This window comes from Rhinolophus ferrumequinum, chromosome 22 (genome assembly GCF_004115265.2).
Source record: "Rhinolophus ferrumequinum isolate MPI-CBG mRhiFer1 chromosome 22, mRhiFer1_v1.p, whole genome shotgun sequence".
Taxonomy (NCBI): domain Eukaryota; kingdom Metazoa; phylum Chordata; class Mammalia; order Chiroptera; family Rhinolophidae; genus Rhinolophus; species Rhinolophus ferrumequinum.
The window spans coordinates 33,240,264-33,262,305 of record NC_046305.1 but is presented as its reverse complement, the minus strand read 5'-3'; the positions used below and the strand labels follow the sequence as shown (position 1 = coordinate 33,262,305).

At 36.5% G+C, this 22,042-nt stretch overlaps 1 protein-coding gene across 1 annotated transcript in view; it reads left to right on the top strand.

The window, feature by feature from the left end:
• Positions 1-20,536, top strand: part of DPYD (dihydropyrimidine dehydrogenase) — an 830,145-nt gene extending 809,609 nt beyond the window's left edge. Inside the window, 3 exon segments of the mRNA XM_033092743.1 lie at positions 3,140-3,283; positions 15,929-16,069; positions 19,096-20,536. Coding sequence (XP_032948634.1) covers positions 3,140-3,283; positions 15,929-16,069; positions 19,096-19,266 — 456 coding nt within the window. The 3' untranslated portion in view covers positions 19,267-20,536.
• The last annotated feature ends 1,506 nt before the right edge of the window (positions 20,537-22,042 follow it).

Sequence of the window (22,042 nt, the reverse complement as noted above, 5' to 3'; positions counted from 1 at the left end):
CCTGGAGAAACTATTGAAACAAAAATCACACCGTTTCTGAGCTTTGTTCAGTTCATCAGTTACAAAGCGGCTTTTGATAGTCCTGAAGGACTTTTTTCTTTCTTTAAAAAATATAGCATGATGCTCAAAATCTCTCGCTTTGAGTTACCACAGGCTACAACTTTTTCTGTACGAAAGTAATGAATGAAGAGGATAAGCTCCTGCTGCTTCTCCTCCTGCAAGAGGAAATCAATTAACTATATGTTCAGGCAGAGATTTGAACTAAATGCTTTATTAATCATCACTGACTGCACACACACACAGTGGCCAACTATATGCATTCATCTACACTCTTTCTTAGTTTTGTTTTCCTTTTGGCTTGTTTCTTTGGCAAGATCAGAACACAAATACATGCCTAAAGGTAGTACGTGTAACGATGATCCTTTGGTGCAGGGGAAAATTGATCTTTTATATTTTTGGAAAATTTAACTTTTAAACTGTTCAGTAGTTAGATGTCCTAGAGGCATTTTAATACATGTAATATAAAAAGAAAACACTTAACTTTCGTATACTAATGCAGGAAACAAAATGCTATGGCAGCCTTGAAGTTTTGAAAGCTACCTTGGCCTCTGGAATCTTTGTGAAACAGGAAGAAACTACACACAAATGGACTCTGTTTGATTTGGAGATGAATGGTAGAAAGCTGAGGGGTCAGTCGCTGATATTTTGTGTGGGTGTGCTTTCAATTTAAAGAAAAATTTAGCAACAGTTTTCCTTCTTTTCTACTGATTCTTCTAACAGACACGCAAAAAAAACCCTATGGGAATATTTACTTTAAATTGAGAACCTCTTCTTAGGACTAATTATAAAAAATGTGCCCATTAGATCATAGCACTGTTAGCTGTGGAAAGGCTGCATAATTTAAATATGACAAATGTGGTCAACCACTGCAAAAATTTACAGAAAATATCAGTCTGGTAAATGTTTACTCAGGCTATATTCTATTCAGCACCAAGGGATTTTCAAATATCATTATTATTGTTATTATTACCATCAGTGGGACCATTTGAAATCATCATTGATTAAATTTAACTACTTTTTTAATCTCCCTTTGGATAAAGAATAATCCAAATGGGGAAAAAATTTTCTCTGTGCTGTGTTTAAAGGAAGATGAATCAAAAAGTACCAAGAATGATTTCCTTTGAATAACCTTTATGGAACTCTCAGGTGGAATTAGATGGTGTTGAGTATATGGAAAGACCCAATTAGGGGATCGAGCCTTCCATTACTAGGGGTCTGCTAGGACCGGAAGTCATGTGTTTCAACACTTAACTATTCTTGATAATCTTCAAGAATATAAGATTAGGATTAAGGTGCCCTTTATGTATAAGAGAAGTGGGGAGAGAGCAATTGTCTAACAAGATTTATATCATGTGGACATGCATTTATCACCTTATTAAGTGCTATTGAGACCCTGGGGGCACTTCTTTGGAACCAAGTGTAATCCATAACACCTCACCAGGAAAAAGTCATTTCATAAGAGGACATTTCAAGCAAGCATTATCTTTTGTACATTAAAGAGGCTTATGTATGTAATAAATAGTGAGCATTTGTTTTATACTGTATTTTATGCTTTTTAAAAAGACAGCATCATTTATTTTGTGGTGAAATAGACATAATATATTCTCTCCCTCCATGGTATTATTTCATATCATTGCAATCATTAAATATTGTAATTTGGGAAAGCATTAATGTATAGAGATAAAGTATATAGTTCTAGTTTAATTGTATATAAATTAATTTGGCATTCATAACATTCCTTCCATTTTCTTGACTTGTTGACATAGTTACATTAAATTGATAATGGCAATAATCTTAGATATTGCCACATAAATATGCTCTGCTAATATAAATTTTCAGTTACAGTTTGAAACATGCTTTAAGTTCAGTTTCCCTACCCTACTGACATCTCTGGAGGACCAGAGAACTCGTTTTTCCCAGGGCATTATGCAACCTGCAAGTGGAGGCCAGTGTTTTGAAACAAGTGTGATTTTTCACCAAAGTACGTGCTAGGTCAGAGATCAGGGTGACCTTGGAGTGCTGTAGTTTTCCAAGCCTGCATCAGCTAAATAAATGGGCTTTATTCTGGAGGAGAGAAAGAGAGAGTGTGTTTTTAGTCTTTAAAAAGAGACCTAGCAATTCCAGGTTACAGGCAGACACGGAACATTTGGAATTCAGTGGTATCTATCACCAGTAGGTATGTGTCAGTAAAAGTGAAGATCAAAGGTTCTAGAAGAGGAGAAGGACAAAATGAAGAGGAAATAATTGTGTGATAATGAACAGTATAAGGGCATTTTTGTGTTAACTTGAAACCATTTAGCATTTTTCCCTGACACGTAGGTATCTTTGTAAATGAACTTTGTAAAGTACAATTGAATAACCTTGAGAGTTAAATCTCCATGATGTGATTTTGAATACTGATGGAGCTGGTTTAAGCACTATGATATTTCCTCTGGTTTTTCACTTTTGTTTTGGTCTTCTTCATGCAAAATAAAATTTATTTTCTGTACAGAAAAATCAATATTTTTACCATTTTGTTTTCATCTATTCCAGTAAATTGCAATCAACATTCGTTACAATCTTTAAAGAGATGTAGTAAGAATTTGAACACAATAAAATGGAGATACAGATTAGAACTTTGGCAAAGTACCTTTGCTATTGACAAAAGCATTTGTCAGGAACCATGGCTGTGTCTATATTGTGCTGAAAACCTGATGAAGAGGGAAAAAGCATCAATAGGTTTCACCTTCTGTCTATACAAACCAAACAAATGGTCCAACTAATAGCTATTGTTTTAAGTGAATGGATTTGATTTACTATTGCAAACTTTCCATTTAGAAATGTTTTTTAATTAACATTTGTATATGTACTACATTCATATTTGGAAAGGATATTGTGCTCTTGTGTTCTTCTTAATAATTAATGGAATCAGATACCTACAAGACTAGTGGCCCAAAAATGAATGAAGACCTTGTTACAGTATACATGAAACAATCTCAAAACACACATTTGTTTGTTGATAATATTTATGTGTTTATATCCTTACATTTTTCTCTTCTATGAGCTAACACGCTTTCTTATTTGTGTGTCCTCCTTTTAGAAACTGCCAAGTTTTGGACCTTATCTTGAGCAGCGCAAGAAAATCATAGCAGAGAACAAGATTAAACTGAAAGAAGAAAAGGCAGCTTTTGTACCACTCGAGAGAAACTGTTTCATCCCCAAAAAGCCTATTCCCACCATCAAGGTAAAAATTAAGCCTTATATAAAAATATGTCTATTTTACTGTTTAAATACACAATGCACTTTAAGTGTTATTTACTGTTTAAATGTATCACTTCCACCCGGATAGTGTAAACCAGGAACACAAGGGCCACAAAACTTTGGACTGATGATCATCCCTTTCAAACTGCTCTCCCTCCTGAATCCTGTTCTCAATGAACAGCACCCTGCCCGCCTCTTTTCTAAGCCAGAAACCTGAAATGCAGCCTGATACCATCCTATTACTCATCCCATTCATGAATCAGTCACTGTGTCTATTGTTTTCATCCCTCATGTTTCCTTCCTGTCCTGTTCTTTGCTACTGCAGAGGCCTTAATACAGGTCTTCACACATTATTTCCTGGAATTCTGAAACATTCTACCAACTGGCCTCCCACCTTCATTTATTCTTATCTAATGTATCCTCCAACTATTATGGAGTATTATTTTTAAAATGCAAAACTGATTATTTCACCACTAGCTTAAGATTCTCACATCTTAACCATGGTCTTAAGGTAAACTCCTTAGCATAACCTTCAGAGCCTTTATATTTTAGCTTACATTGGCCTAAGCAAGCTTTAATGGAGTAGTGAAAAGTAGAATCTGGGAAGTGGTAAGCTGAAGAATAAGTAAAGGTTGAGAAAGTAAGAAGGTGTGTGGAATACTCTTAGAAACTTTAGAAAGATCAGAAGGAATAGGTAAGAGGAAATGGAGAGTAAGTCAAAGGTTGGTTTGTTTATATTAAAATAATCTAGGCTTGAGTGTGTTTATATGACAGCAGAGTAGCTAAACCTACCAGAGAAGGAGTCATTATGGAAGCTGTACCCCTGGCAAGTAAGGGGGGATGGAATCCAGACAATACATTAAGCCGTTTTGAATAACAGGAGGGACAGCTCTTATGATTTTCTGCCCACTGCATACCTTATGCATTTAGTAAGCTGAATGTGGGATTACTAGTGTCATTTTAGTAAGTAGCCACGTTTAAAGAAGGTGACCACAAAACAGTCTTAAGAAGCTATTTTCCCCATTGAAATACATAGCAAAGTTTGTAAGATTTTAGCAGATTACATTTGTGGAAGAAGAGTTTCCTGAATTAAACATGGGACTACTCTGTCGCACTGCCTGGGTTTAAATTATGACACTGCCATTTAGTAGCTGCATGAACTTGCCTCAGTTAACTAATCTGTGTGATGGAGATAATAAAAGTGTCTGCATCATGAGGTTATGAATTAAGTAATGTGTGAAGTGCTTTTAGCCTGTGCCAAATATGTCCTAAATATATGGTACTTACTATTAGTTATTATGTTAGGAAGGAACAGATTGAAGGAGATAACAAGTTAAGGTGACTGTTTCCATTTTGTCCAATAAAATCAACAAGAATGAAAGTAGAAATACATAAAACTCTGGAGTCTGACCAAGTTGGAAGTTTTGGAGAAGCTCATATATTTTCCCAGAAGTCTTTATTGCATACTTACCCTGAGACAAGCACTATGATAGGAATTGGGCATCTTTAGTACAATTAATAAAACAGACACAACCTCTGTCCTCATGAAGCATACAGAATAGAGAAAGAAGCAGTTATTAAACAACGAACCACGCTATTAATATAAAATTATATTTGTGACGTGAGCTATATAGGAAAAATATAGGATGTATGAAGTCTCTTTCAGACCTAATTAAGATTGAAAGGGCCAAGGAAGGCATCTCTGAGGTAGTGGCATTTAAGGAGTCCTATACACTGGGTAAGGATTAGAAAGGTAAGGGGAAAAAGAATGTTCCCGGTTACCTATAAAGTGTTCCTGGATATGGTGAGTGGCCATGTTTATGGAGAGAGGCAGAGAATACATTGATAAAAAATTGTTACTTCTTCCTCTAAGACCTAGAGATTCTCAATATATATTGAGGGATAAGGAGTTGAATATAAGGAGACTAAGATGATTAGATTTTTGATAGTCCCACTAACTGAAAGAAAACAAAAGATAATGAATCAGGTCTTAGTTCTCAGTGTTTTTAGGTTTAATCTTTTTTGTTTGTTTGTTTTGTTTTGTTTTTTGATGCAGGATGAAAACTTTTAGCATGTTGAAAAAAGATTTGAGTATATTGAAATAAATGAACTCTAGTAACTTATGGGTCTGTGATAGATGATATAAAGAAAAAAGAACTGACATACTGCCTGCCTACTGTGTGCCAGATGCAAGATGAGAGCTTCACATACAGTTTCTTACTTCTTCCTTAACCCAATACCTTATGGGGGAGTAGGAAGTTCTGGCGAAGCAAATGAGAATAAATGATCAAAGACATAGGAGAACAACCAGAAGAAAATGATGACGTGGGGGAAATCAAAAAAGGAGGAATGAGGAAGTAGTCCTGAGGTCAGAAAGCACTGCTTATCTTAGCAATACTTGGTATTGTTTCATTTTGTCTTTCATATATAACCACTGAGATTCCAATCTCCAGCTGGTAACAGTTGTCACATTCACCCATATATCCAGTTTGTCATTCATTCAACAATTGTTGATGTACACCCACTAGGTTGCAGCACTGCTATAGTCACTAGTGATTCAGTGGTGAATGAAATGAAAATCCAGCTCTCGTGGCACTTACATTTTAGTTAGGAGAAACAGACAATCAACAAATCAACTAATCAACAATTAAATACATACTATGTCACATGGTCATGGTATGTATGGCCAAAGAGTGCTATGGAAAAAATACAGCAGGATTAGGAGAATAGGAATTGCTAGAAAGGTCCGTCAGGAAATGCCTACCTGATTAAATGCCATTTGGGCAAACACTTACAAAGTGAGAATGAACGATGTGGCTAGATATCTGAGGGAAGAACACTCCATTCAGAAGGAACAGAAAGGGCAAAGATCCTGAAATAGGAAAGTCTTTGGCAGGAAACCATTGAGGCTTTAAAAGGCAGAATGACATGACCTGACATAAATTTTGAAAGAATCATTCTGGCTGAGGTGTTGATTTCAGATCCTAGATGGGCAACACAAGAGCAAAAGCAGGGAGACCAGTCAGAAGGCTATTGAACTCACAATGTGATATGTAGATGATGTTTTACAGAATTGTGCACTTGAAACTTATCTAACTTTACTAACCATTGTCACCCCAATAAACTTTAATTTTAAAAAAGAAGAAGAAGAAGAAGGCTATTGTAACAATCGAGGGCAGTGATTGGCAGGAGGGAGAATAAATACCAGATAATGGCAGAAGGCCTCAACGCCATTGTTTTAAATGAAATGGCGTGTGTGGAAGCATTATAGGCAGCATAGGTCTATTCAAATGTGAGGAGCCATGGTTATTGTCATTTTCATGTGAGTCCTTTGCCCCTTCACCCATTATTCCAGACCCCATCTGCATAACGTGGCCATGTGGTTATTCAGTCCCCACTGAGGTTAACACTTTCCTTTAAGGGTCATTTTCTCTCTGCGTGTGAATCAGACATTGCTTCTTATGCTTTCTTGTTTTATTCTAGCACACACACCCAAGCATGGCATGTACTTCCCTCTACTGCTTCATTATTAATTTTGTGTTCTCCCTACAGAGTTTATATTCTTGACATACCATTTTTCCTTCTTCCCCTTTTTCTGGAGGGCCTGGGTTATCTGTTTCCATGCTTAATATTTCCTCTGTCCACCCATCTGTTTATTTTAGCTTGTTTCTTCCCTCCACTCTGCTGGTCTCTTTATAGATTCCTCTGTTCAATAGCTTAAACTCCATGACAGTGCTTTGTTTATCCTCTCAGATAACACTGTATATTATTCCCCATCTGCTGTAGGAAGAGCCACAGTGTCCCACAGAGTTAACTAAGCCCCTCTTGTCTGAACAAGTTTTTCAGTCATGCATTCAAGTTTCTAATCTACCCCACCTTCCCTGGTTATGAGTGTAACAATATTATTTCTAAGCAAGCCATGCTCAATAGATCTCTTTTTTTGTTATTCTTTTTTCCTTTCAAATGCCTCAGATAATATTTAATGGTCTGTTGCCTCAGAAGTAGGCAGTTTCAATCAGTAAGTATTTATTGGGTATTTGCTATGTGGCCAGCAGTGTGCTAAGGACCAGATCTGTGACCAAGGACATATGGTCCACGGCTCAGCGTTTTCACAATCTTGGTAGAGATGTAGCACTAGCATAGGTTTATTATGCACTCACTGCAATCCAGGAACTGTGCTAAAAACTAGGAATACAACATGAATTTTAAGAAGAAAGGAATCTATACTTATGGAGCTCATAGTCTAACAAGGGAGAAAGACACATGTTAAAAATTATTTACAGTGCAATCAAATATGTACAAAATGCTTTGGGAACACAGAGTAGTGAAAGGGATTAGTTGTGTCTTGGGTAATTGTGGAAAGCTTCTCAGAGATGGTGATATTTAAAATGGAGTTTAATAAATTAGTGTTAATTAAGCAGAGAATTAATAATAAAAGCTAATATTTATCAAGTCCTTCTGAGGTTTCAGTTATTGTTCTCCGTGCTTGTGAATTAACTCATTAAATGCTCACAATAACCCTATAGGATACCTGTATTTTCCCTATTTTACTGATTAAGTAATTGACAAACAGGTTAAATAACTTACCCAAGGTCACACAGCTAAGAAAATATCAGGCCAAGATTTCATTCCTAAGTCTGGCTCTAGAACTTGGGCCCTTATGCACTAGCCTCTGCTATCTCTCACACAAGGAAAAAGAAGAAGGTAGCATGTCAAGTATATCAGCATGTGTGAAAACAACAGTGTTCGTACATACTTGGAACAGGATGAAGCCATGGGCCTTAGATCTACTCCACAATCTCTGCCTCACCCAGGCAGTGGCGTCCAAGTGGTAAACTCATTCCTTGTTCAATAGGAATCATAGAAAGGACAGCATGGACAGATAGCAATGAGGAAAATAATGGTTTCCTTGATCATTCTTAACAAAGGGTGGGGAGATGTAAAGATTAAACTGCTAGGAATTTTAGGTAGAGCATCAAGAGTGGTCCTTCCCTATGTTGCACCATGACTAGGGGGTCCTTGAGAACAAGAAGCCTCTACTAGCCAACATGCTATCCAGCTTTTCCTCACCTCCTGAGAAACTGAAAAATGGCCTCAGATGCTCTCAGTCCTGCACCAGAGAATGGTCTGGGGCTCAGGGGACCCTCGCCCTGGCATCCAGTCGATTTCCTCTATCCACCCCACATCTCAATTTGCATTGCATAATGACACAGCATTTATCAGGCATATTGCCATATTCTGGAGCTGCCAATTCTGTGAAGAAAGTAGAAAAGGATTCTGAGGAAGAAGAGGGTAATCAAAGACAGTGCTAGAAGGCTGAGGGGGAAGAAGGAGCCAAAGTAAGAAAAAGAGAGCTGGCTTCTGCAAAACGTGTGAAGGTCTCCTTCTAAAGACAGAACAGGACCTTCTGAAGGAGCTCCTGAAAAGTAACCAAAGAGGAGGCAGTTTTGTCTCCTCCCTGAGGAGAGCTGAAGTGACAGTGTACGCATTTGGCTGGGCTAAATGAGAAACGTGCTTTATTCCCAGGCAGCGTATAACAGACTTGAAAGTCTGCCAAGACTTATAAAGTTCCCCGAATGCTTCCCACTTCTGTTGATATATATGAGAATGAATTCTCATTCTCTTTATGAAGCCAAGAATGTATCTCTAATGTCTTTGAATTTCTGGGTAGGAAAATGAATGGTTTAAGGGCACTAGTGATGTTTTCATCTCTTCTTCCTGCTGCTTCTAGTAAGAGATGGACTGCATCTCATAAGACTGGCAAGAAAGTGTTGGCAGGAGACCAGTCAGCCTGATCGAATGGTTTATTATTTCAATTGAATTGTGAGAGAAAAGAGAAAAGTACTCAGATAAAACTGTAAGACCATATTAGATACTATGAAGCATAAAAGTGATGGCACAGAAAGAAAAATAGCAAAGGACTTTGCAAGCAATTTTCAGAAGATATCAGAGAAATGGGCTGGGGGCACCATTAACATTCTCAGTTGTCTATACACCAACAGATCACAGATGGAAAATTATCAAACTGAACTTTAAAAAGCATGGACAAATTTGGTAAAAATCATCTCTTAAGTCTTCTGAAGATGTTTTGAGATGTCGTTCCTGACTGGAATATGATGGTGGAAAGGCATATCTTGTTTGGAATAAATAGGTCTAATCGTAGGGCTAGGGGAGGAGCAGTATATGTCAGAAAGATATACACATGCATGGAAATCACAAAGCTGAAGGTGAAGCATGGAGTAAGCAGATGCAGGAGAGTGAAGTGAAAGAAAAGCAGAAATGTTATCCTGGGACGACATCAGAGACATCGTAACCAGATGGTTAATATGGACAGGCAAGATAGAGGAGCAATGTAAGCCTTTACAGACTTCAGATGAAAATCTCACTCCACTAAAGGCAAAACATCTGAAAAATTATTGAACGGCCTTCTGTCGTGCAGGGCGGCCTGCGGGGCCTCTGGTCCCGCTCCCCACATAAGAACGCAGGATATGGCTAGGCCAAAAAGGAACACCCACGGAGCCATAAATAGGGGAGTCATGCCACTATATTCTGTCTGGTGGCCAGGCGAGACACACGCAGTAGTAGGCACACGATCCACAGTCCGCCATTTACTTCTCTGCCTGCCAACCAACCAACCAATCAACGCAGACCTGCAGTTAACATCAGTATCCAATTGGCTAAACGGTTAAAGCTGATGGCCAACCAATCACAGTTGATGGTCATTCACTACTCTAGCCAGCACCTCCCCAGCAAGGTAGAGAGCCTGGGAACTGCTCTCTGGGACTCTGTCCCCACACCTTGTTAGAAATTTAATCTCACAAAAGAGAAAGAATCAGTGAGGGGACTTGCTGCATTGGCTATTTCTGGCTCCTTATAAAAATCTGTTCAGGGAAAATGGCAGCGGAAGGAATCTTGAAGGAGAAGGAAAGTAAACCCATACCATCTTAGAGTTCATTAGGTCACAGAAAAGAAGTCGGAACTTAGATATACAAGTATCCCACTTTTAGTACATCTAATTTCAGAAAGTTCAGAGAAAACTATAGAAAACAATCCTGTAATCAACGACTCTAACCTGAAGGTGTATCAAGAAGAATGAGAAATTGTCAAATAGAAATTTGATGCCATAATCACTAAATTAAGTAAGAAAAGGATTAAACATTAAGATAACTCAGTATTCAATGGTCAGATGAGAAAATACAGGTCACAAATTACTAATGATGATCATCAAAGAGTGGCATCAAGATTTAAGGATGGGTCAGAGATGCCAAAGCCTGAAATTATCTGAAAATGGAAATATATTCTATTAAAAGTAAAAAAAAAAAAAAAAAAAAAAAAAGAAAAAAGAAAATACACCCACTGCCTAGAGCAGATGGTATACTGTTAACTTACAATTAGAGAGAAGAACTCTTCAACTCCTATTATTTTTCTAGCATCTCCATACAGAATGTTCTTATAACTAAAAAGAATAGGAAAAATATATTTGAGAGTTGAATCCTAAGATAGGTAAGGATATAGTAAAGTCATATTTAGCTTCATTAAATGAATTTAAATCCAAAGTGTCTGGCAAGAACTTGCTGTAATACTTTAAAGCCTGAGCCCACCCCTCATAAAAATAATACAGTTATCGGGGCCACAGATCTGTACGGAACCAACCTTGGTCACACCCAAACCTCACCTACTTCTCTCTCTCACTAATAAGCTCCCTTCCCACCCCCACTACCCTCTCTCACTCACTTCAATTTCCAGATTCTCACTTGCTTTTATTCTACCTCTTGATTTACTTGCTTCTCTCACCTTCTCTGCCAATCTATTTTATCTCCTGTCTCATGTTTTGTCTCTGTCCTCCCATCTCAGTATATTCATACTGGGTCCTTAGTTATCAGAGTTCTACTGAATTTAAGCTCAAGACTTCTTTTTCTAACTGTAGTCTCCCTCCCAGCCTCCTGACTCATAGGGTCTTATACAGGGTATCAAAAATAAATTGCATGCTATATTTTTTTAAGTATTTTTGTATGGTATTGCTGTATCACACTGCTGAAAAATAATGTTGCCCCAGATTCTCTAGAAAAAGAAAAAAAAATGGATGTGATTGAAAGAGTGGGGAAAGATATAAATAGACCAGAATGCTTGACATATAATCCCAGTAAAATTCTGCAATGATCATTCAACTTTTGACTTGAGAGCATTACCAAAGGGGTGACGTTATTAAAAGACAACATAGTGAGAAGAAATCAAATTATCTCATTTACTATTTTGATAGATTTATTAGACAAGTAGTAAACTTGGTGTAAAAAATAAGAACATGCAACATTGGCAATAGTCCAGATAAGGAAATAGTAAAGTTATTGAACAACTAGGCCCAAATAATTTAAATATTGGATCCCTTTTAGATAGAAGTCACAGTGATTGCCCACAGCTTCTCTCTGGTCCTAGCCTTTGAATGGCACTTATTTACAGGTATTGCAAAAAGTGTGCTAATCAGATGTGTAGAAGATTTAAAGCTAGAAAGAGCAGTTAACTTGACAGATAACAATCACAACTTGAAAATACTTCAATCACGTATAAATAATAGGTCACAACTAACAAATTCATACTAAGCATAATAAATTAAGTATGATAAAACAGGGATACGATTAGGGCTTTCTAGTTCCACATTCCTTGGTCCTAAACTTTGTATCAAACAGAAATACTAATTGAGCTCTAGTTTTTAAAAATACTTTTGATTATCCCAAACAAAAATTAATTGACAAAGATGTGATTCTAGAATTCTGTAGTCCTTCACAACATTATATTTGCGAACAGACATTTAAATAAAATGTATCATCTATACTTTAAAGAATGTAGCATCACTTTCTCCACACATACATTCATGCATAAACATTTCCACAAATCAAGGGAGGCTACAGCAGATCGTCTGACCTCTGTGTATCCGCACCCTGCTTGAAATAATGAATGTAGTTTCCCTGATCTCCGCAGATGTGTGTAAGAGGGACTAGACCAGTCATATGTGCTTTTCTGATTATGCATGCCTTTCAGTGAGCTCCAAATTCCAAGGCGTGTGCTCAAGGGTACTAATAGTAGAAGTACTACCTGAAGGCTTTGAGTTTTAAACAAATGTCCACACTTTCAGCCACATAGGATGATGATTCATTTTCTTTGATATTCTTTCCCAAAATAGTTTTAAATAGTTGTCATTCTTTGATCATCTTCCAGATTAAAAATATTTTTTAATTTTCTTAAGAGCTATGATGAATGAGGGGTGACTTTTTAATACCAAGTGCTAATAACTTATAGAGGCTCCAGGGACTTTGTTTTATTTAGTTTCACATTAAACAATGATGTTTTAGTAAATGACAACAGCAAATCTCCAAAATAGAGCAAAAGGCATATTTAATGTACACAAAATGTCAACTTGCTCTGACAATAAAATCTATTACAACCATGCACTGTTTAGTTTGAATAAGCCTTATAAGCTTGATAACTATTTAGGGAGTTTCCTGTCTAAATATCTTTTGAATATTTCCTGGTGATTTCAGTCAAGCCATAATCTGATTCAATGAAAGAACTGTTTTAACTGATATATTTTCTGTCATATATAAATAGCCTTTTATAGCCAGAGAATGATCTCATGCATTTACTATCTTAAAAAAATATTAGAAAATATTAAACATATCTAGATACTTTAACGATGATTATTTTGTAAAGAAGTGCTCAAATATTTTTGTGAATCTCATAAAATAGCTATTAGCCCATGCAACTGTTTGCCTAATATTATGCTGTATATTTAGTACAAAGATAAACAAAATATGTTTTTATTTTAACAAGTGTTTGAGTGCCCATTATGTTTCAGTGAGGTGCAGGAGCAAGCTGCACCATACGAGACACAAAAATGAATAAAGCCTACTAAGAGACTGCATGTGGGAACCTAAATTTAGAAATATCTGTAACATGAAGTAGAAATTGCTGAATAGAGAAATGACAGATGAGTCATGTGAATGTCAGCAGAGTGATCATATGATCATAGAATTTTAGGTCTGAAAACACTGGTTTGAGCCTCTGCTTCATCGTTCACAACTGATCCTTGAACAACATGGGTTTGAACTGCGTGGGTTCACATATACCTGTGTTTGTTTGTTTGTTTGTTTGTTTGTTTGTTGATAAATGCAGTTGGCCCTTTGTATCCATGAGTTTTGCTTCAGCAGATTCAACCAACCGTGAATCAAAAACAGTATTTTCAAATTCCCAATAGCAGTTGGTTGAATATGTGCAAAAGTTTTACTGTAGAGTCAAATCTACAAATCTGCATAGATTTTCAACTGCTCAGGGGTTGGTACCCCCAACTCTCTCATTGTTCAAGGGTCAACTGTACTTAATTTTATTCCTTAAATCTCAATCACTTCGTCGTCTATAAAATATGTGTGGTTTAAATGAGAAAATGCTTAAATTATAGCACTGGCCTGAACATAGTAAGAACTTAAAAGTTATCTGTTGTCATTAGTTCCACATAATGGATAAAACACTGCAGGCCAAAAGGAGAAGAAAAGCAGAGGATGAAGAGGGTAGGAAGGGAGGATGGGAAGAGGGAGTAGGGAAAGGAAGAAGAGAAAGAGGAAGAGAGAAAGATCATATCTTTTGGTTAGGAAAGGAGAAGGTGGGATTGAGGAAATCTTCATGAAGTAGTGGCATGTGAGCTGTCTGAAGGATGGTTAAGATTTTTCAAAGCAGAGATAGGAAGGCAGGGTAGTCTGGACAGAGGACTCAATGTAAACTTATGTGCCAGAGAAGTTGATTGACAAATGTGTTCAGTGTGCAGTACGTGTGCAGTACAGCTGAAGTACACTGTGCTTGGAGGTAAGAAATAAGACCAAAAGACACGTGTTGGTAGAAAGCTTTAGATGCTAGACTTAAATGTGAGCCTGTGTTTAATTAATCAGATTTTTAAGTAAGGTAGTGAGAAATTTAGTCTGTACTGTGCAGCCTAGATTAAGATGACCACACTACATGGGGTGGAATGGAAAAGGAAGAACATGTGGAGGAGTCTTATCAAGTAGGCTCTTGCCACTGTGTTAGAAGTAATGGGAAATTATTTAGCAATGAGCAAAGACTGTAGTAAGTGAGGAACAAGGATTCAAAATATAGTGCAGATCCAGGACTCGGAAGACTTTGCAACAGATGAGACAATAGAGTAGGGAGAAGTAGGAGTGAATTATAAGTCTGAAATGTCAAGGCTCAGTGATTGGAAAAATCCCAACACTGTTCACAAAACTAAGGAAATCAGAAGGAAGATCCAATTTTGTGGTGTTGATGATAAGTTCAGTGAATGGTGAATTTGAGGTACCAATTTCTAGTGACAATGCTTGTCATGCAGCTGATAAATGTAAGTCTTGAGTTTGTGAGAGCAGTTCAGAACGGAGGTATTGATTTGGACATCAAGTACCCACCTACAAATAGGCTGCAGTGTAGTTGAAATTATACCTTCAACGCAGTGAAAAAACAATGAAGACAGTATTGTAAGTTTTCTATCATCTTACTCCTTGAGAGATGCACAAATAATCTGTATATAATAATGTAAACTTCGCTTCAGTTTGAAAACTCGAAGTCATCAGCATATTGTCATTTTGAACTAATTGGAGGGAAAAAGTAAAAAAGGGTAAGGTAACCAAGGTCATAAAATAGAACAGAAAATAAAATAGCAAAGAGAATAGAGGAAGATGGTTTAAAGTAAGAGTCAAACCTGCTTGAATATGGACCTTGAATTCAAACAAAAGATTCTCCTGTTAAAAGTTAAAAACAAAAGCAGACAATCTTGACAGCATACTAATTTGACAAACATTTTTGTATTCTTCTGTTTTGTTTTATGAAACAAAGTGTTTCTTATTGTTGATGAAACATCTCTGTGCTTCACATATTAAGCACACTTTTAATTAATATGGGAAACAATGCAATGTATAACCGTGTGAAAAATCTTATGTAGTGAACGAAGAAAATCCTAGTTCTTTAAAAGTGAACAAGCAGCTTATTTAGCTATTAGATGAACCTAATTAATTAACATAAATTAGAATTTTTAAGTAATGCAATATACTTTTCAAGAAATGACAGGTGAGTATGCTATCAAAGCACTATTCTAAATGAAAATCTAGAATCCAAATGCAGTGATATAAATGTATAGCATTTTTATTCCCCTCGTTCCTAGGAATCTAGTTTTCTAGTAGAAGTACATTACCCTTTGTCGTTTTTCATTATTTTGGATCCTTCAAAGTCCAAAATTGAGAAAAATTAAGCGATGACCGCTGAAAAGGGTGTCATTTCTTCTGTCCACAGAAACACTCTTTTAGATTATCTAGCAGAAAACTTATTGAATACAGTTAATTAGCTCTTGTGTTTCTAAGCTATATATATATATAGGTATATATATATAGGTATATATATATATATCCCCATCTTTCAGAAGACAGGAATATTTAAGCTACAATTATAAAAGGTGTATCTATGAGAACGACAATATCCAAAGCGTCCTAATTACTTAAAGCATCAACATATAAAAACAAGGAAACATGAACTGATATTAATTATTACGAGGTAATGTTTTAAAATGAATATTATAAGTAATTCCATGCCTTTCTTTTAGGATGTCATTGGAAAGGCACTGCAGTACCTTGGGGCATTTGGTGAGCTGAGCGGCACAGAGCAAGTTGTGGCTAAGATCGATGAAGAAATGTGCATCAACTGTGGCAAATGCTACATGACCTGTAATGATTCTGGCTACCAGGTAAGAATTCTGCAGTAATTAGGATGCTGTGAAGCATGTGTTTTCTGGCTTTTGTAGGAGAAAGCATCTTCTGTTGCTAAGTCTGCGATTCAGACCAGACATGACAAATATTGCACCTCAGCAGAGGCATATCTGTCCTGTCAACCTCAAAGCATAGTATTTTTTTTAAAGGAAAGCCATACCTTATGCTAACTATGCCACTATTCAATGCACAGTATTATTTTAACATCATTTCATCATCTATAAAATTGGAGGGAAAAATACAACCGAAAAGAGAAAGTCACAAAATTATAGAAAATAGGGAACATTATGTTTTTTTTAAACAATTTATTTTTCAATTACAGTTGACATACAATATTGTATTAGTTTCAGGTATTCAACATAGTGATTAGACATTTAAATAACGTACGAAGTGATCGTCCATTGTTTTAATACACAAAGAAAGAAAAAGAACAACCATTTATTTCTATTACCCTGAAAGGACTTGATTCCTTCTACCAAAAAAGAATTATCTTCCATTCACTATTGGTTGGGCTTTTGCTACAGTTAGAATGAAAATGCATTTTCCCACCAACTAGTTGTGCAGGTTGGGAACAGGAAAAGCCAACAAGTTGCATTCCTACCACCCAAATTGAACCACAGATTCATCCCAGTTCCTCACCCTTCAGCTCAGAGTCTGCCATGGGACAATAAAGAAAAAGTGGGAATTCAACTATCTTCAGGCTGAAAACTACAGAATAATATTATTTTCATAACACTTTTTAAGCTATAAAGGAGTATAACAAAGTAAAGTAAGATATCTTTGAGATGGTAAATGGAATTTTCAAGGTAGATAAAATGGCGTATTTGTAAAAATTGAAGTTCATTTTCCTTATGCAGCCTGAAGGAAGGTCTCATGTTGCTTATGATAGGATTTGGCATTATTCTTCTGACCACCTAATAGAGATATGACAGAAATATTTTAATTTTTAAAAAATCTCTTCTGCCTTAATTTGACATTAGTTCTAGACCACATTTTTAACCCATGTATCACATTTTGTTCTAGTTGAAAGGTGTCTCTTCTAACAGTTATTTTGAAAATGCTAATCATATCATATTCACTTTCATGTCCTCTTTCCTCTAATTAACCAATCAGAGATAAGTCAAGAACTCCGATCACTAAAATCATAACATCAGGGCTCAAATATATTAAATCTTTTAATTTATGACTCTCACCTTAGAATTCTAGCCTACATACCCCTTCACAAAAAAACTAATCTTATTAATGAGGGAAAAAAAATCACAACTCATATGCACTTAAAAGATTTTGAAAGTCATCCTTTGACTCTTCTATCTCAAAAAGATAAAAAATAGAAAATCAAAATCGTTAACTGAATGTAATATTTTTGTTTGCGTTTCTAAAGTACGACATTTCTAAGACATAAATTTTATTTTCATCAAGGGCTTCTGTTTATAAAAGTGTGCATAAAGAGAAGAAACAGTTTTTACTCATTCCAATAACCATCCAAGATGTTATTCGACACAACATGGCAACAATTTGTGTGGACAAATTTTCTTATGGTTTGTCATAACTACAGTTCTTGTACAGATATAGTACTTAGAGAGAGAGAGAGAGCGAGAGAGAGAGAAAAAAATGAATACACATTTTAAGAAAGGAAAAAACTGTATTAAAATTATAATACTCAATATATACCGATAACAAAAGATAAATACAAGTCATGTATATATGTTTTTTGGCACCCCGGTATATATTAATATAATGAGGCAAAATATATATATGTATTAATCTGACATAATTCACTCTAATAAGACCATTTTCAATTTTATGTGTATAAAAGAGGAAAGAATTCTAGTTACAAGTAGTTTCATTTGGGGGATGGAAATCTTTAAACAAAAATAATTGTTTTGCATTGGATTATAACACATTGTTTATGACACAGGGAAAAAAAATCAGCATCAGGTAATTATTTGAAACTGTAAGATTTGCAGACCTGGCTTCAAGCAGTATCTGGAGGGCAGTGGGACTTCATGTCCCTGTAGTTTTCTTCAGGCCCTACCTCGTCACTCCAAATTAGTGTACAGTCTGAGAAAGGACACTTGTCTGCAACTGAGAGGACCAGACACATGCCCTAAGTCCCCTCTACCCCCACATAGCGGCCCTAACGTCCTCCTAGATGGAAATTCTTGCAAATTGTTTCTACCATTGAAATATTTCTCTTAACAGGCAAATAGTCATCATGATTTTAAATTAAAATCTCAATTGTAAATTTCATACTAGGTATTTTATTATAGGTTGTATCATGTTTAAGAAAAAAAAAAAGGGGGAGAGAGAGAGAGATAAATTATCAAATTTCTCAAAATCCTGAGCCCGTTCAGAGCTGAAGGTCTCTCCCGGTTCTCACAGCTGAGTTAGTGTCAGGCGGGGCCTGGAAGCCAGGTGTCCACGCTCTCCACTTTGTAGTGCTTTTTCCCTTTGTGGTGGGACTACACCTAGAATTAGCTTGGAAATCCTCAAACCTCAAAGCTGGCTCTTAATTTTTTCCTACTGCTTTCTTTTAAAAACTACACATGTAATTTGAAATCCAAACAAGTGCATTCCTTGCCCCATCTGATTGTGACATTTTTCACCAACTAGGAGTGTGAGGAGGAAAAAGAGGATGTGTGAAAGCACCCCACCATCGTCAGGTAGCAGACACCCTATCCTGGTGGGACTAGAAGGACCTGAGCTCTTCTCAGAAACAAGGACACTGGAGAGTGACTATGTTATGTAATTTTTCCCTCACACAACACAAGAAAAATATCTCTAAGGAATTTTAAACCCTGTGTTTCTAATTTAAATGGATTTCTTTTCTGTCTCTTTTCCCCTCCTCTCCGGCAGCTCAACTGTTGCTATAGCTGCATCACAGCGTCCTGTGTAGTTGTCTCCCAGTGCAGCTCCACTGCAGTGGAGAAGAGCGTTCATGCTACAACGGGGGCATTCTCGACCTTTGTGGCAGTGACAGTATCCTCTTTCTTTTTGTTTGCAGGCCATAGAGTTTGATGCCGAAACCCACCTGCCCACCATTACCAACGCGTGCACAGGCTGTACTCTGTGTCTCAGCGTCTGCCCTGTTATCGACTGCCTCAAAATGGTTTCCAGGACAACACCTTATGAACCAAAGAGAGGCTTGCCCTTAGCAGCGAATCCAGTGTGTTAAGGTGATTTGTGAAGCAGTTGCTGTGAACTTTGCGGTCATCCACATATGCTTATCTTTTTAATTGTGATCATTATGTTCAATTCTTTCTAAACTGAAACACACACATAATTTCTAGATAAATATATAATATCTAAATAAATTTATAAATTTTAAAAATGTCTGCTACCAGTGACCATTCAATTAATGGTCAAAAAATAGAATAATTATTTTCTGAAAATAGTTGTTAAATAACTGTGTCGCAGTTAATTGGATGTTCACTGTCAATTGTCCATTGTGAAAAATATTAATTTTTTGTGACAACTGATGCAACAATTTCCAAATTGCCCTGTGCTGTGCTCTGTCTTTGATTTCTAATTCTAAGTAAAATTAAGTATTTTAGAACAAAGTACCATTTAACATACAGGAGAATGTTTCCAAGGAAACATTTTATAATTAAAAGTTACAGTTAATTTTAACACTGTTTCTAAGCAAATATAATTAGTTCCATAAAACATAAATGAAGAAAGACAAATAATTTTTTACTGTGTCAGGAAAAGAAAGCCAAAGAGGGTTTGGTTTGCAAAACTTTTTAAAGGCTCCTTCACTGAAATAGCTTCTTTTTGGTGCTAGATACTGAAAACAAGAGTATTTAGTAACCATTCATATCACCCTGTGCTATTCACCACTCATGCTTGAGGCAGGTGTCCAAATTCCACTAACGAATCAACATGATCTTCTTATTGAAATGTTTAAACTATGTTCCTAACAAAATGTTAGAATGGAACTCTGGTTAAAACCACTCTTTTGCTGTGCACAGATATGCTCTATCTGTTTTTAATAATAACCTTCATGATTATAGCAATTAATGTTTGAACAAAGCCCAAATTATACAGCAGTGAGTGGGTCATGTACTTCATTATTCAAGAATGAAAAGTATAGTATTAGCAATATATGTTAAATGTTCAAAAACCATTTGACTACTCTATTTTAGTGCTTATGTTAAATTTCAACAGTAATGCAATAAAAAATATTTTATCTATTATTGCCAAACATTATTTTTACATTTCTCTATTTTCATAATCAGCAAATAGCACCATATAAATTCATTTATCTTTTATTTGTGGCATATACGTATGAACTCATAAGGAGTAAATCTTTAAGTAACAATCTGTGGCATATTTCTATGACAAATGCAAGATCTAGAAAAATAAAATATTTGATTATACACTTTTAGAAATGAACATTTACCACAAAATCTATATGACTGAATGATATCAAATAAAATTTCAAAAAGCATTGTAAACATTGTGGTCTTTTGCTGCCTCTTTTGAAAATACAATCGCAGGCCAACCATTTAGATTTTGAGGTAGGGAAGTTTTGGGTTAATTCTGCGGTGAATTCCATCCAAATGTATACATAATCCTAGTTGAACTCTAATGAGGGTGATGACTGTGTATTTATTTCAATGTTTCACTTCCTGTTCCTCTTACCCAGGTTTCCATTCTGAGTTCAACTCTACTTTGCCAAATGCATTTTTCACTGGACATAGGCCAGGTTTCTTGTGACAGCTCATGGGCAGAGATAAATGGAAACTGGCAGCCTACGACTGAAGGTGCCAACTTCACTATAAGAAATATCCATGTCACTTAATATTACTCCTTCGATAGTGGTGACATATTAAGAACTCATATAGACTGGCTCGCTTTTGTCACCTTGGGGGCATTTTACCTTTTGGACTTGGTAACAGCTTAGCAAAGAGTTCAGGTTGCCCCGAAAAGAAATTTGCCAGGGCCGTGTGGATGCCATTATAATGCATTACCACCTCTCTCATATGATGAGCGGTTTTCGCTCTGGTAGTTCATCTGGTAACCTTTTAGGACTTTTATGAAAAGACCTCCAGGGCACATATGCTTGAGTCCTCTTCAAGACACTTCCTGCCGGACAGAAATTCCCTTAATAGAGATTAAAGAAAAAGTGGTTTATACCTTTGCATCCTCCTCTGAGAAAGAGTACACACAGTGCTTTAACTTCTCTGGAACCACTTTGCAGAACTACCAGCGACCAGGGCTTGGAGTTAGCCATGGTAAGCCATGATTTTACAAGTTTGTTTTTCATATACATTTCTTTTCGTTGTATCTACTTTCTGCTTTACACTATGAAACATTTCTTATTCATGTTCTTTATAGGAAGCATAGTTCAATTTTACATGTGTGGCTTGCAGAGAGACTCAGATAGAGGAAGAAGAAAAATCACATTATTCCATCCAGCAAGAGACCACAAGCCCCTGGCCCTACCACACGCATTCTCTTGGCTCCTTCAGGCCTGAATGAAGACATAGGACCTGACCAAGGAGTCCAGTTAGGGATTGTTCCCTATGTCTAAGAAGCTGTACTAAATGTTCTACATAAGTTAATTTTATGTGTCAGCTTGGCTTGGGCCACAGTACCCAGATACTTGACCAAGCATTATTCTTGATGTTTCTCTGAGAGAGTTTTTGGATGAGATTTACATTTAAATTGGTAGACTCTAAGTAGGGAAGACTGCTCCCTATAATGTGGGTGGCCTCATCCAACAAGTTAAAGGCCTGAATAGAACAAAAGGCTGACCTCCCCTTAGCCAGAGGGAATTCTCCCCCAGGTGGCCTTTGCACTTTTTCTGCAAGGTCAACTCTTCCTGGTTCTCCAGCAGACTGTCATTGCCTTCAAACTGTAACTGTCCTAAATCACCAGCTGGCTAGCCTCCCCTATCAGATTTTGAACTTGCCAACTCTCCACAATCACATGAGTCAATTCCTTAA